Here is a 14,515-nt window from a genome sequence, read left to right as displayed (position 1 = left end):
CCTGGACAATTCCACGAAAGGCCATCTTGAATTTCATCAAATCTAACAAATCAAGGACGGCATGCTACATGTCAGCGAAGCATGCGAATGCTGTCAAAGCTAACACAAATCAGCCAAAGGTGTTGCGGAAGCTTAAATTCTTGGTCTAGAAGCCAGCCAATATCAGGCCGACAGAGGGTGGGGGGGGGTCTGCTTTACACAACAAGAATGTGACGAAGACGTCGGTGCTACACAACAAGAAGGTGATGAAGACGTCGGTGCTACACAACAAGAAGGCGATGAGGTGGTGGCAGCCTCCGTCATCAGCTCCCTGGCAGTCGTGTATGTTTAACTGAAGAAATCCAGGAGTGGATGGAGTGCGACAGAAATGATCCTGGATGGGAACACTCAATGATCAAAAGATTTTGGATTCAGTTGTGGAGCAGAGCAACGATTGTGATGATGATGAGATGACACTGAATCTGAAACGCCGGAGGAAGCTGACGTGCCACAAATGCAGAGGCAACTGACATGGCCACAAAGTTGATGTGTTGGCTTGAGAGACAAGCAGAAGCCGATCAACTCACTCATGCTTCTGAAAAACATCCGTGATCTGGCAGCAAGAAAGAGGACATTTCGTCAGCGGAAAGTGACAGATTTCTTATTAGTGAACGACTAATTTTGAAAAAAAGTACATGTGCAGTGTACCTTGTAGTGTCGTGGTCTTGCGCCATCTACGTCTTATGTGAGTCAGTCGAAAATGGAGATTAAACGACCGGCTGGCCGGTGCTTCTACCGTCATGTTCCCAGTTTCCGAAATTCTTTTAAGACACGTGTATGATTCATAGAATTTATTCACTTATAAGAGTTATTTCATCAAATATATATTGAGGTTGAATCTACGCCTTGTGGGTTGTAAACATTGCTATTCCGTGACATTTTCCGTACAAACTTCAGTTCACCATACACCATTAGCTTGCTAACCAGTACCAATGCCAGTGAATAGGCGTCTGCTAGCAATCTTTCTGACAAACGATCACACTGTAGGGCTGTAACAAATACACGTAGGTCACGAATACGATACGTTATCACGCGATATTATATTAGCATGGCGAATACGAATATTTCACGAATACGTATCACTTGTTGATGCTGTAAAAACTAGCCAGAGGAATTAAAAGATATATATATATATATAAATGAACAAAGGGCGTAGGGTTGAATGTGTGTTGTGGTGTGTGTGGATGTGTCTGTGTGTGTGTGGGTGTGTTGTGTGTGTGTGTGTCGTGTTTGTGTGATGTGTCGTGTGTGTGTTGTGTGTGTGTGTGTTGTGTGTGCGGTCGTGTTGAAGACATTCAGAATTCGAGCAAATTGCCGGCCGTAAGAATTGCAGTTAAAAAAGATTTTTTCCATAATGTACGGGTTCCATTTTACCTCCGCAAGGGTTGGCCAGGAGGTTATGTTTTCACCGCGCGCTGTGTCTTGTTGGTGTTGTGCCCAGCGCCACCCCCGCGTGTACAGCCTCAACTGAAAAGGTTATGGACGGATTAGTCATATAAATTTCAGGCATAGCGGTCAGAAATCCGTTAATTTATAAATTGATGAGATTTGGTGGGGACGTGAATCCGGATCCAAATTAAATTAATTATTAAATTATTAATAAAAATTTTCCAGGCAGTAGGTCAGAAATGGGGTAGCTTAGCAATCTGATTACATTCTCAGTGGGTGATCCGGATCCAATTAATAATTAATTTTTCCAGGATTAGGGTCAGAAGAACGGGGGGGTAACTTAGAATTGATTCATCTTGTGGTGGCGCATCCGGCGACTCAATTACATTAATTAATCCAAAAAAATTTTCACAGTCAGAGAATTGAGCCCCCCCCTGCCTTGGCGGAGGCTGCTGTCTCTCCCCATCCGGTGCTCGTAGGTATTAATTTTATTCGTCAGTATTCGAATAGAGCACGCGAATGTAACGAATACGATCGATCGAACCAAAAACCATCATCGGCTGCACGCGAATACGCGAGCGTATCTTCGCATCGTACAGCCCTAGATCTCAGCACACAGAAACAAACATAAACCGAGGTTGTAAATCTTCTGTTTATTTTCATTTATTATCCATTTGCAGTTAAACCATTAAAATCCGACCAGTTTGTTACAAATAATCATAGCAACGAGTATATAACATCTTATCCATGCATAACCCTACTGTGAACTGCACAGAAATTCTGTCGTGTTCGTCCCCCTTTGAAGCCCCATTAAACTCTCATCATCCAGGCCCACAATCACATATCCGCGACTGGGTGCGACGGCTGCCGGATAAGAGAAGTCCGGACTGTACTATACTACTGCTGCTCCGTACTGCTGCTGTCTGTGCTCTTGTGCTACTGCTGCTACTGCTGCGTACTGCTGCCTGCGTGCTGCCTGCTGCTGCTGCTGCGCCTGCTTGCTACTGCTACTGCTACTGCTACTGCTACTGCTACTCTACTGCTACTGCTACTGCTACTGCACTGCTACTGCATACTACTATTACTAACTACTACAACTACTCTACTACTTACTACTACAGCTACTGCTCTGCTGCCTGCTACTGCTACTGCTACTGCTGCTGAGTGCCTGCTGCTGTTGCTACTGCTGCTTGACCTGCCTACTACTACTAGCTGCTGCACTTCTGTTAGCCTGCTGGTGCCTGTTGCCTGCTCGTTTGTTGCTCGCTGCTCGCCTGTCTACGCTGTCAAATTATACAACAAGCCAGTGAGACTGACAAGCGCACACGCTACATCTCTTTCATGTGCCACATTTTAAACCCTACCATGGCGGTCGTTAATCTCTCTACTCTCTTCTTAATTCACTCTCTCTTCTCATCTCTCCTCTCTATCTCTATCTCTCTCTGTCGCTCTCGCTCTCTTTCATATCTCTCTCTCTCATATCTCACTCTCGTCTCTCTCATCTCTCTCTCTCTCTCTCTCTCCTTCTCTCTTCTCTCTCATCGCTTTATCTCTCTCCTGGTGTTCTCTCTCCCTGTCCCTTCCTCTCTCTCGCTGGTGATCTTGCTCTTGCTCGTGCTCTCTCCCTCTCTCTGTCTCTCCCACACCCCCTTTCACCTCTCCTCGCCTCTTCCTCTGCCGCCTCCTTCGTCAGTGCTCTTCTCTCTCCTCTCCGATCACGAGCAAACGCCGTGAAAAGCGCTAAAACCAGCGAATAACAATTTACGATTTGCTTACCAATACTCTCGCGTACAATTTACGATATTCACATATCTTCAACGTTGAGTAAAAATTAACCCTGTATATAATATACTATTAGTCTTACCAACCAAATGAACTTATTTAATGAACAATTTGACGCCTTTGTTTGTTTGAGTCTAGCCACACGTCGCTGTGTCCGCGCCATAGGAATGACAAGGCATTAAGAACCCTGTGAGAGAGAGGCTGAGAGGGGGAACCGTGAGAGAGATAGAGAGGCGGGAGATCTCTCCTTCTCGCTTCTCCGTCTCCTCCACTCTCGCTCGCTACTCTTCTTTATCTCCAATCACAGCTAAACGTGTGGAAAACATGTGCGAATGGAGTCGTAACAGTCTTTATTTGGAGTTAGACGGGACTACACACGTCGCTCTGCGCTGCGCGCTCGATAGAATGACACAGTGCTCAGAATTAAAGTTTCCTTACACTCGCTTGAGGTGCGTGCCTGAGAGTAGAGGCAGAGAAGAGAGCCTGGAGAGAAGAGAGAGAGAGAGAGAAGAGAGGAGAGAGAGATGAGAAGAGAGAGAGAAGGAGTGAGAGGCATGGATGACGAAAGCAGACAGAGCAGGGAGCGAGTGGAGAAACGCCGCTGCGACGAGACGACAGGAGACGAGAAAAGAAGAGGGGGAGAGAGGAGACGAGCAGAGAAACGAGACGAGATGACGAGGCAGCCAGCGAGAGAGAGTGACCGACAGAGAGAGAGAGAGAGAGAGAGAGAGATAGAGAGTGAGAGAGGAGAGAGAGAGAGGGAGTGCAGAGACGAAGAGGAAGAAAGAAATTTATAGAGAGAAAGAGCGAGAGAGAGGAGAGTAGCCAGGACAGAGAGAGAGAGAGTCAGAGGAGTGAAGGGTGAAGCGAGAGGAAGGAAAGAAATAGTGATAGAAGGGATAGTGCGATAGCTGCGTAAAGGAGGGGGTACGAGAAAGAGAGGAATAAGAGACAGATAAGAGAGAGAGAAGACAGGAAAAACGCAGAAGGCGGTGAGAAGGAGGGCCAGGGAGAAGCGGCATACACACACCACACACACACACCACACACACACACACACACACACAGCACACACACACACACACACACACAAACACACACACAACGCAACACCCACACACACACACACACACACACACACACACACACACACACACACACACACACACACACAGGGCGAGAGTAAGAGAGAGCGAAAGAGAAAGTGACGGAGAAAGAGAGAGAGAGAGAGAGAAAGACGTGCTTAAACGCACGAGCAAATCAAATAATGATGTCATTTACAGAAATAACGATAAACCAAATTTCATATAAATAATCAGGAATTCATTGTTCTACTTTCCTTAGTTGGTTTTTTAAATATTTCAATCCACTCGTCAATCACTAAATTAGCCTCTGATAAAAAAATAAATGTAGAATATTAAATCATAAGTGAACGTCAAAATGAGTACGAAGAGAAATAAAAAAACAGTCGCGATAAAATTAACATGATTGCATGACAGCCATCTAATCTCTCTCGTTATTTTTATTTCCATCTCTCAATTCTCAGTTCTCGCTTATTATGCAGATTCATCGCACTCCCCTAGCACGCAGAAACGACAGAAAAAACGACAAATACCATGGAGATTCGAGAAATTGCGAGGAAAAACAATAAAATGTAAATGAAATATAATATAAATAGTTTGCCAGCGTATATCCATAGGAAGACCGCGGATGTACCAGGGTATCTACATCATTACCCTGTATGCACCAGGATAGTATAGCCAGTGGACGACCTAGGTGTAGCAGGGTAGCGATAGCAAGGCATGGTATAGCAGCGTATCCTAGGGAATCGCCAGGGGGCCCCGTTGTCCGAAACAAAATTAGTTTTAACATTTGTCGTAATATTAACATTTTCTCTTAGATTAGTCCTCTGTACACTGCGTCTGAGTAAATTGTAACTTTACCACATTTCTGTCGACGGATTATGATAAAAAGTCAATGTTAACACAAATCTTAACTAGAACGCTAACAGCAGGCTTGCGTACGTTAGCGCAAATAGTTCTAGGAAAGAAAACACTATATTTGTTTTCTGATTGACGATTGACGATGATGTAGATAACATATGATTTAAACAAATTTCACAATATTGTACTGAACAAACATCGAATACAAAATAACTGTTAATGAAAACTGCAATCGGCTCGGCTGTGTCCCGGATGTGTAAACACTGTAAACATTCGAACGTACTAGTTTCGTAAGACTGTTTAGATTTGCAGGAGAAATGTTATGAAAGTAGCAATACAAATGGGTTGTAGTGAATTTTTACAACATCGACGAGCTCACTGTAGGTATATCTATGCATTTTGCTGCGAGAACATGGCTGAGGTCACTGTCGATAAAAGTGTTCGTTCGTTTAGTTTTTTCGTTAGTTTTTGTCTTTCTGTTCCTTCAAATCTATGGGGAGCAGCTCCCCGTTGTCTCCTCCAAACAGAGGTTATATTCCTGGGTTACCAGAATGTCAAAGATGACGAAGTAAAAGGTTATAATTACATAAACGTACATAATTATGAGCTCATTAGTCTAAAACGCCATAAATGTTTCAAGGGTTCATGCAAGGGTCATGATTATTTATGAATAATCTGAGCCTAATAATGGTGCCTGGAATTACAGACACTATATAGCTGGTACGTATATTCCCCACTCGCTCATAAGCTGGTATGTTCACCCGAGGGAGATGACACATATTCTTGCAGATCACGCTGCAGCATATTACACTCCCTACATGATTAGACCACACGCTACATTAATGAATATTATATATATATCAGAAGTAGATAATAGGGATCGCTATCGATCCCTCGCGAACGGATCGCACTCGCGATCGATCGAGCTCCGTACTTCAATCAAAGGCGCCGCTGCCGCGCACATGGCTGGAAAGACGCGCCATGGCTGTGTCAGATTTTCGTGACATCACTGTACACGTGTATATCACGTCAACAAGAAAACCACGGTATTGAGCTGGTTACGGTAAGATAACTCAAAAATATTACACCGCAATAATATCGCAATACCGGTATACCGCTGCATCCCTAGTATCCGTCCCTTCTCACACGCTCGATATAGGGCGAGTTACACGAGATAGTAAGATACACGTTCCGGCGTTCTCGACGTGTGAGAAGGGACGGGTACCAGTCTAGGTGCGTTCACGGGGAAAGCTGCAAACGACATTCAGAATTCGAGCAAATCGGCGTAGAATTGCAGTTTAAAAAAGATTTGTTCAATTACATGTAGGTTCTATTTATATTATTTGTATTCGTCAGTAATCGCAAAACGACGACGCGAATAACGAATACGTATCGTCCAACAACAATATTCGGTGCACCGAATACGCGAGTGTATCGATCGTTACAGCCCTAGATCTCAGCATAAAAGAAACAAACATAAACCGAAGTATAGGTTCCATTTCATATAAACCATGAAACACGACAGTTTGTTACAAATAATCATAGCAACGAGTAAATACATTATCACATGCATGAACTCTACTGAACTGCACAGAAATGCTGTGTTTGAGCATAACTCTCATATCTGGCCAAATCGCATATCTGGATGGGTGCCGGTCCCGACGTGGCCGGATAAAGGAAGTCGGACTGTACTACTACTACTGCTGCTGCTGCTGCTGCTACTGCTGCTGCTACTACTGCTGTTGCTGCTGCTGCGGCTGCTGCTACTATTGCTACTGCTACTGCTGCTGCTGCTACTACTACTACTACTACTACTACTACTGCTGCTGCTGCTGCTACTGCTGCTACTGTAACAACAGTCGCTTGCATGCGCACACGCGGTGCAGCGTTTTGCGGTTGCAGGTTGCAGCGACGAGCAACCAAAAGTCGCAAGTCTGCGCTAGGCGTTACATACACTTTTTCTCATCGAAGCGTGTTAAATTTGCTATGCCTCCAAAACGCAAACGTGTCGTTTTGAAAGTTGAGCAGAAGCTTGATATCATTCGTAGGCTAGAGAATGGTGCTACGCAAGCGAGAATTGCAGAAGAATTCGGGATAGGAACCAGTACAGTCTCTGATATTTTTAAACAGAGAGACACACTCAAGAAATTCGTTTCTGAAACCGCAGTGTTTGAGGTCGCTGCAAAACGCAAGGTGATGAGGTCTGCAATTAACGAAGCCGTGGATCAAGCAACTTACTGCTGGTTTCTTCAGCAGCGTGCTAGCAATACGCCCCTTTCTGGCGAATTTATTAAAGCACAGGCGCTAAAATTCAACAAAATCTGTCTTCGTGACGGCACTGGCGGGAACCCAGATTTCAAGGCATCATGTGGATGGCTACAGAAGTTCAAGGAGCGGCATGGAATCCGTGGTCGATCCGTGCAGGGGGAAATTCTCTCTACAAATCCGCACGCAGTTGACTTATTCCTCAACCAACTTGAAGAAATCATTGCCGATGGAGAACTCTCTAGGGAGCAGATTTATAACTGCAATGAGACAGGCTTGTATTTTAAGGTATTGCCACACCGCACGCTCGTTGGACCGAGAGAGAAGACAGCACCAGGGAGCAAGAAGAGCAAGGATCGCCTCACTCTCCTGGCAACGTTCAATGCCACTGGTACCCACAAATTGCCCCTCTTGCTGATCGGCAAATCGAAGAAACCAAAATGTTTCAAGAATGTCAACATGGCTGCCCTTCCTGTCACCTACAAAAACCAGAAGAACGCATGTATGGATAGCGATATCTTCAACCAGTGGTTCAAACACTATTTCGTTCTTGCTGTTCGCCGCCATCTGACACTGAAAGGTCTTCCAGCAAAGGCAATTCTGCTCATAGACAACTCCCATTTGCATCCATATGCTGGAGAGATGACATCAGAAGATGGTCAAATCCGATGCGTCTTTCTACCACCCAATACCGCTCCACTCTTGCAGCCTATTTACCAGGGAATTCTGGAGACGACAAAGAGAATCTACCGCAAGAACCTCGTCAAAAAGATCCTCTCTGAGCCTGACAATTCCAGCGAAGGCATCTTGAATTTCATCAAATCCTTAACAATCAAGGACGCAGTCTACATGTCAGCTGAAGCATGGAATGCTGTCAAAGCTAACACAATCAGCAAGTGTTGGCGGAAGCTAAATCTTGGTCTAGAAGCAGCACATGATCAGGCGACAGAGGTTGGGGCTACACAACAAGAATGTGCGGGATGATGGCAGGCTGCATCAGTGTTCTAATCCACAAAGGATGTACGAGATGTTATTATTACACAAGAAGGATTATACGAGATGCCCGGGGTCGTTAGAGACACACACAGAGAGAGAGAGAGAGAGAGAGAGAGAGAGTAGTAGGAGAGTTAGAGAGATGGGGAGAGAATGAGGGGGAGACAGATATAGAGGGAGAGAGAGATGACGAGAATTAGAGAGAGAAAGAGGAAAGTTGGCGAGAGAGGGGGAGAGAGAGAGAGAGAGAAAAGGGAGACAAGAGTTAGAGGAAAAGATAGAGAGAGAGAGAGAGAGAGAGAAAAGGAGAGAGTTAGAGTGAGAGAGAGAGAGAGCGCGAGAGAGAGAGCAAGCGAGAGAGAAGAGAGTTAGCGATGGAGAGAGTGCCGAAATAGTCAGAGAGGGAGATGGAAAGGAGGAAGTTAGAGAAAGAGAGAGAGAGAGAGAGAGAGAGTGTGTGTGTGTGTCTGTGTGAGTGTGAGTGTGAGTGTGAGTGTGAGTGTGTGTGTGTGTGCGTGAGAGAGAGTTTGAGAAGGAAAGAGAGAGAGAGAGAGAGAAAGAAAGGGGTGGAGAGAGAGAGAGAGAGAGAGAGAGAGAGAGAGAGAGAGAGAGCGAGCGAGAGAGCGAGCGAGAGATGGAGAGAGATGGAGAGAGATACATAGTGAAAGAAAGAGACGGAAAGAGACAAAGAAGGAGAGTGAGAGTAGATAGCAACGATGCTGGCAAGGTGCGACCCTGAATCATACCCACGCGCGCGTTTTTCCACTTACTTACTTACAATCTCGCTGTTATATTATTGCTAGAAGAGCGGTGAGGCGAGGAGGAGGAGTAAATAAAGTAAAACTAGCTCTCTACCTTGCCTCCTCCCCTTCCTCCCCCCAGCTGGGACATCCCACACACGAAGAGCACTCACTATATATATCGTGACCAATTTGGAGCAATTTCCTGCTAAATGTACACGTATATAGTCATCCATATATTCATTCATTACGCGACCACACGCATACACACAAGCACGCGCGCGCCCACACGCACATACACGCACTCACTCCTCCTCCCCCTCCCCCTCCTCCTTCTCCTCCTCCTCCTCCTCCTCCTCCACCCTTCTCCTCGCAGCAGCCCCTGCTGGACAGCGAAGCGTTCTCATTATAGAGTTAAGTCATCGCGTCGCGTTATCATCCTCCTTATCCTCGATCGCCTGATATCATACATTATTATTGTCAGCTCGTCACCTGAACCTATCCTGGGTGCATCACCCGTGTGACGTTATGAGGGATCAGCATACTAGAGAGCGGGCACGCGCGCGTATGTGTGTTAAGGAAAGGTGAGAGGAAGGAGTTCAGGTTTGTACGTGCCTGACCTAGAATTATAATCATAACCCCCCGAGAAATGTTTATACTCACACTGAAGCCATAACCGTTCCCGTCACGCCAACTCAAAACATACAGTGCCTACCCCCTAACCGTAACCCGAACCCCTGCCTTCCTTAACCCAGCCCTAGCACTACTTAACCCAGCCTCAGCCCTACTTATCCTAGTTGTATCCCTACTTAACGTAGCTTTAACCCTACCCATCATTACCTTAACACTATAGTCCCTTGGTTATCAATGCCGCGGCGTAGGCTGGGCCGCGATATTGAAAATCCATAAACACTTCCGCCTGATGAATGACATGACGACTCGCAGATACATAGCGCTGCGTGGTTGAGGTTAGAATGAGAATATGAAGGGTGAGGATTGGAATGAGGATGGAATGAGGATATATGAGGGATGATGGATGAGGATAGGAATAGGAATGGAAGGCTGATGATGGGGGATGAGGAATAAGGTGGGAATGAGGATGGGGAGGCTGAGGATGAGTTAGCTCTAGTACTATAGCCCGCGTTCATTAACTGCCGCAGGGCTATAAAACATTGTCAGCTCGATTTCGCTACTGCAACCTGTCACCACCTGTCCCCACTCAAAATGGCTCACATAACGGAAAATGATCAGGCTTTTTAACACTTATTTATCTACATGGTCATCTCACCTATCTTTTTGAACACTTCCACAACTTTACACCATGTATTTATGCATTTATTCCTAAAAGTCCTAACACTACTGGTGTTTCGTTTTTAAATGCGGTTGCTCTGCTTATGTTTATACGCGTGACGTCACCCGAAATGTACTAAGCTGAATCATAGGCTGCCATGTGTTTTGTCTACATTTCATTACACCATAATGCAGACAAGCGCGCATTTGAATAACGAAAACACCTAGTATGCCAAAGAATTTTAGGGAATAAATGCATAATACATGGTGTAAAAGTTGTGGAAGTGTTCAAAAAGATAGGTGAGATGTTATGTAGATAAAATAAAGTGTTAAAAACGGCCCGATCATTTTCCGTTATTGTGAGCCATTTTGAGTGGGACAGGTGGTGACAGGTTGCAGTAGCGAATCGAAGCTGACAATGTTCTATAGCCCATGCGGCAGTTGAATGAAGCCGCAGGCTATAGTACTAGAGTGATGGATGAGTGATGAGGGGTGAGGATAGGAAAGGGATGGGGAGGCTGAGAGTGAGGGAGGGGATGAGGGATGAGGATAGAAAGGGGATGGAGAGGCTGAGGAGTGAGGGATGAGGGAATGACGGGATGAGGGTGAGGGATGAGGATAGGGATAGGGAATGAGGAGGCTGAGATAGGGATGAGAAATGAAGCTAGAGGAATGGAAGAATGAGGATAGGAATGAAGAATGAAGATAGGGATGGGGAGGCTGAGGATAGGGATGAAGAATGAAGATAGGGATGGGGAGGCTAAGGATTGGCGAGGGAGGAACGTAGAGATGCTGATGATGAGGAGGAGGAATGAGGAATGAGGGTAAGATGAGGATGAGGGTAACGATAGAGTGAGTGGTGTAGAATGAGGATGAGTGTAAAAATGAGGGATGATGGAATAAGGATATGGTAGAATGATATGATGGTAAGAATGAGGATCGATGTAAGACGAGATGATGGATAATAAGTATGAGTATGAGTGTAGATGGAGGATGAGAAATCGGTAAGCAATGAGGATGAGGTAGAATGAGGATGAGGGAGTAAGAATGAGGATGAGTAAGTAAGATATGTAGGAATGAGGCGTGAGGTAGAATGAGGATGAGTGTAAGAATGAGGATGATGGTAAGAATGAGGATGATGGTAAGAATGAGGATGAGGGTAAGAATAAGGATGAGTGTAAGAATGAGGATGAGGGTAAAAATGAGGATAAGGGTAAGAATGAGGATTGATGGTAAGAAATGAGGCATGAATGGTAACGAATGAGGATGAGGTGTAAGCAATGGAGATGATGGTAAGAATGAGGATATGGCTAACGAATGAGGATTGATGGTACGGAATGAGGGATGAGGGTAAGAAATGAGGATGATGTAGAATGAGATGATGGACTGAATGCTAGATGAGGGAAGATAAGAATGAGGTATGATGTTGTAAAGAATGAGGATGATGGTAGCGAATGCAGGATGATGGTAACGAATGAGGAGTGAGGGGTAAGAATGAGGATGATGTAAAGAATCGAAGATGATGGTACGAATGAGGATGAGTGTAAGAATGAGGATGATGGTAAGAAATGGAGGATTGAGGTGTTAAGAATTAAAAAAAAAGGATCGTGCTTAAGAATGAGGATGAGGGTAAAAATGAGGATAAGGGTAAGAATGAGAATGATGCTATGGAGCATGACGAGGATATAGAGGACGATAACGATAAGAATGCTGGCGATATGTTAAATAAGGAACGGACATCCGGGAATGGATGGATAATAATAAGCATTACAGCTGGTAAGATGTAGATGAGGGAATGGGGAGCGAGGAGGGGAAGAAATGAACATGGCATGGAGTTGAGTGAGGTAGCAGCTTGATTGCGTGTGTGACGAGAAGGGATCAGGCGTTGTGCAGGCGGGATGATGGCAGGCTGCATCAGTGTTCTAATCCACAAAGGATGTACGAGATGTTATTATTACACAAGAAGGATTATACCGAGATGCCGGGGTCGTTAGAGACAGAGAGAAAGAGGAGAGGAGAGAGATGAGGGAGAGAGAGAGAGAGAGAGAGAGAGAGAGAGGAAGTAGTAGGAGAGTTAGAGAGACTGGAGAGAATGAGGGGGAGACAGAATATACGAGGGAGAGAGAGATGACGAGAATTAAGAGAGAAAGAGCGAAAAGTTGGCGAGAGAGGGAGGAGACAGAGAGAGAGAGAGAAAAGGGAGACAAGAGTTTAGAGGAAAAGATAGAGAGAGAGAGAGAGAGAAGAAAAGGAGAGAGTTAGAGTGAGAGATGAGAGAGAGAGCGCGCGAGAGAGAGCAAGCTGCGAGCAGAGAAGAGAGGTTAGCGAGGGAGAGTGCCGAAATTAGTCAGCAGAGGGAGACTGGAAAGGAGGATTTAGAGAAAGAGCACTACACTACACACACACACACACACACACACACACACACACACACACACACACACACACACACACACACACACAAGCGCGTATTCACGCACGCACGCACGCACGCGCAAGCGGACACACATGCAACATCGTAGTGTTGATATTTGTAGATGCGATGATATAGTTGTGTGATGTGATTGTGTTGCGTGATGAACATGTTGTGTTGATATAGTGTAGATGCTTTGTCGATATTCAAGCCAATATTCGATGATTTTATTTGTTCAATAGCTGATCTTACTCCTAGTATCTGGATCGCTTAATAGGGCATAGAAAATTAAATAGATTGCATCATAGTACGAGACTTACGTTTCGCCTCCTGCCAGGAGGCTTTATCAAAGCTAACTGATGATAATCAGTTTTGGCCACCAGATGGTGTGGTGGTCAATAGCTTAGTCCACACGTGACTAAGCCTGTACCCCCCTCGTCCCGGTTGATGTTTGGGGTCTTGCGGATCCAGATGGCCTCCTTAATTCAACGCCTGATTTTGATTGGGTCGCGATTGATGATCTTCGAATTCTCCCAATCGATGGTGTGAATGTCCTTCGCTACGTGGTCAGTGATCGCGGATTTGGTGATTTCGGTAGCCGACTGTTTTCGTTGGGCCCTTGTGAACAATTTGGGTGCTACGGTGTCTACGTCATTTTTGTGTTCTTTTAAGCGGGTTTCAAATTTTCAGCCGGTTTCTCCAATGTAAATGTTTTCACACATTGCATACGGTATCTTGTAGACACAGTCCGTAATGTTGGGCATATCTGTTTTGTCCTTAGGGTGTACCAAAAGTCGTTTTCGGGTCTCAAACGGTCTAACTGTAGAAGCCACACCTGCATTTTTTAGGTGACGCTGAACTACGTCCGTGACGCCTCTGACATAGGGTAGGACAATCATCGCCTTCGGTTTAAAAAAAAAACACAAAAAGGACGTAGACAGCGTAGTACCCAAATCGTTTACATGGGCCCAACGAAAACAGTCGGCTACCGAAATCACCAAATCCGCGACCACTGACCACGTAGCGAAGGACATTCACACCATCGATTGAGAGAATTCGAAGATCATCGATCGCGAGCCAATCAAAATCAGGCGTTAGATTAAGGAGGCCATCTGGATCCGCAAGATCCCAAACATCAACCGGGACGAGGGGGGATACAGGCTTAGTCACGTGTGGACTAAGCTATTGACCACCACACCATCTGGTGGTCAAACTGATTATCATCAGTTAGCTTTGAGAAGCGGTACGTTTCCAATCTTCACGGTTGAGTAAAGATTAACCCTGTTATATATATTAGTCTACCAACCGAATGAACTTATTTAATGAGTACGAGACTATTTTACTCTTTTTTAAGCTTGAGAGTGTGTCACTGTGTTAATTGTATGTCAGGTTTGGCTGGATTTCTTACTGTAAAGTCGTATGAAATCAAAACATTTACGTCGCAATTAGACGCCGGAGACTGTGCCACTGTGTCAAAGATGGTTGGCTGGTACGCATAAACTGGTACGCATAAACTGGTACACATTTACCGAGTTTCAGTAGGTTGATGTTTCCTCGTGTACTAGACAGATTTTTTTCTTACTCGTTATTTTTTCTCTCTCTCTCTCTCTCTCTCTCTCTCTCTCTCTCTCTCTCTCTCTCTCTCTCTCTCTCTCTTTCTC

At 45.1% G+C, this 14,515-nt stretch overlaps 1 protein-coding gene across 1 annotated transcript; it reads left to right on the top strand.

Moving 5' to 3' along the window:
• The first annotated feature begins 7,126 nt into the window (after positions 1 to 7,126).
• On the top strand, positions 7,127 to 8,402 carry LOC106819410 (jerky protein homolog-like). Its single transcript, XM_014824052.1, has one exon. It carries the CDS (start codon positions 7,140 to 7,142, stop codon positions 8,400 to 8,402), a length of 1,263 nt encoding a protein of 420 aa, XP_014679538.1. The 5' UTR covers positions 7,127 to 7,139.
• Positions 8,403 to 14,515: the final 6,113 nt, after the last annotated feature.

This window comes from Priapulus caudatus, unplaced genomic scaffold (assembly GCF_000485595.1).
Source record: "Priapulus caudatus unplaced genomic scaffold, Priapulus_caudatus-5.0.1 Scaffold3372, whole genome shotgun sequence".
Classification (NCBI taxonomy): domain Eukaryota; kingdom Metazoa; phylum Priapulida; class Priapulimorpha; order Priapulimorphida; family Priapulidae; genus Priapulus; species Priapulus caudatus.
The sequence above is the reverse complement of the archived record's forward strand: the minus strand, read 5'-3'. Positions and strand labels throughout refer to the sequence as shown.

What these genes read in the sequence shown, in the direction of transcription:
- LOC106819410 (XM_014824052.1), top strand. Translation starts at nt 7,140, where the DNA reads ATGCCTCCAAAACGCAAACGTGTCGTTTTGAAAGTTGAGCAGAAGCTT.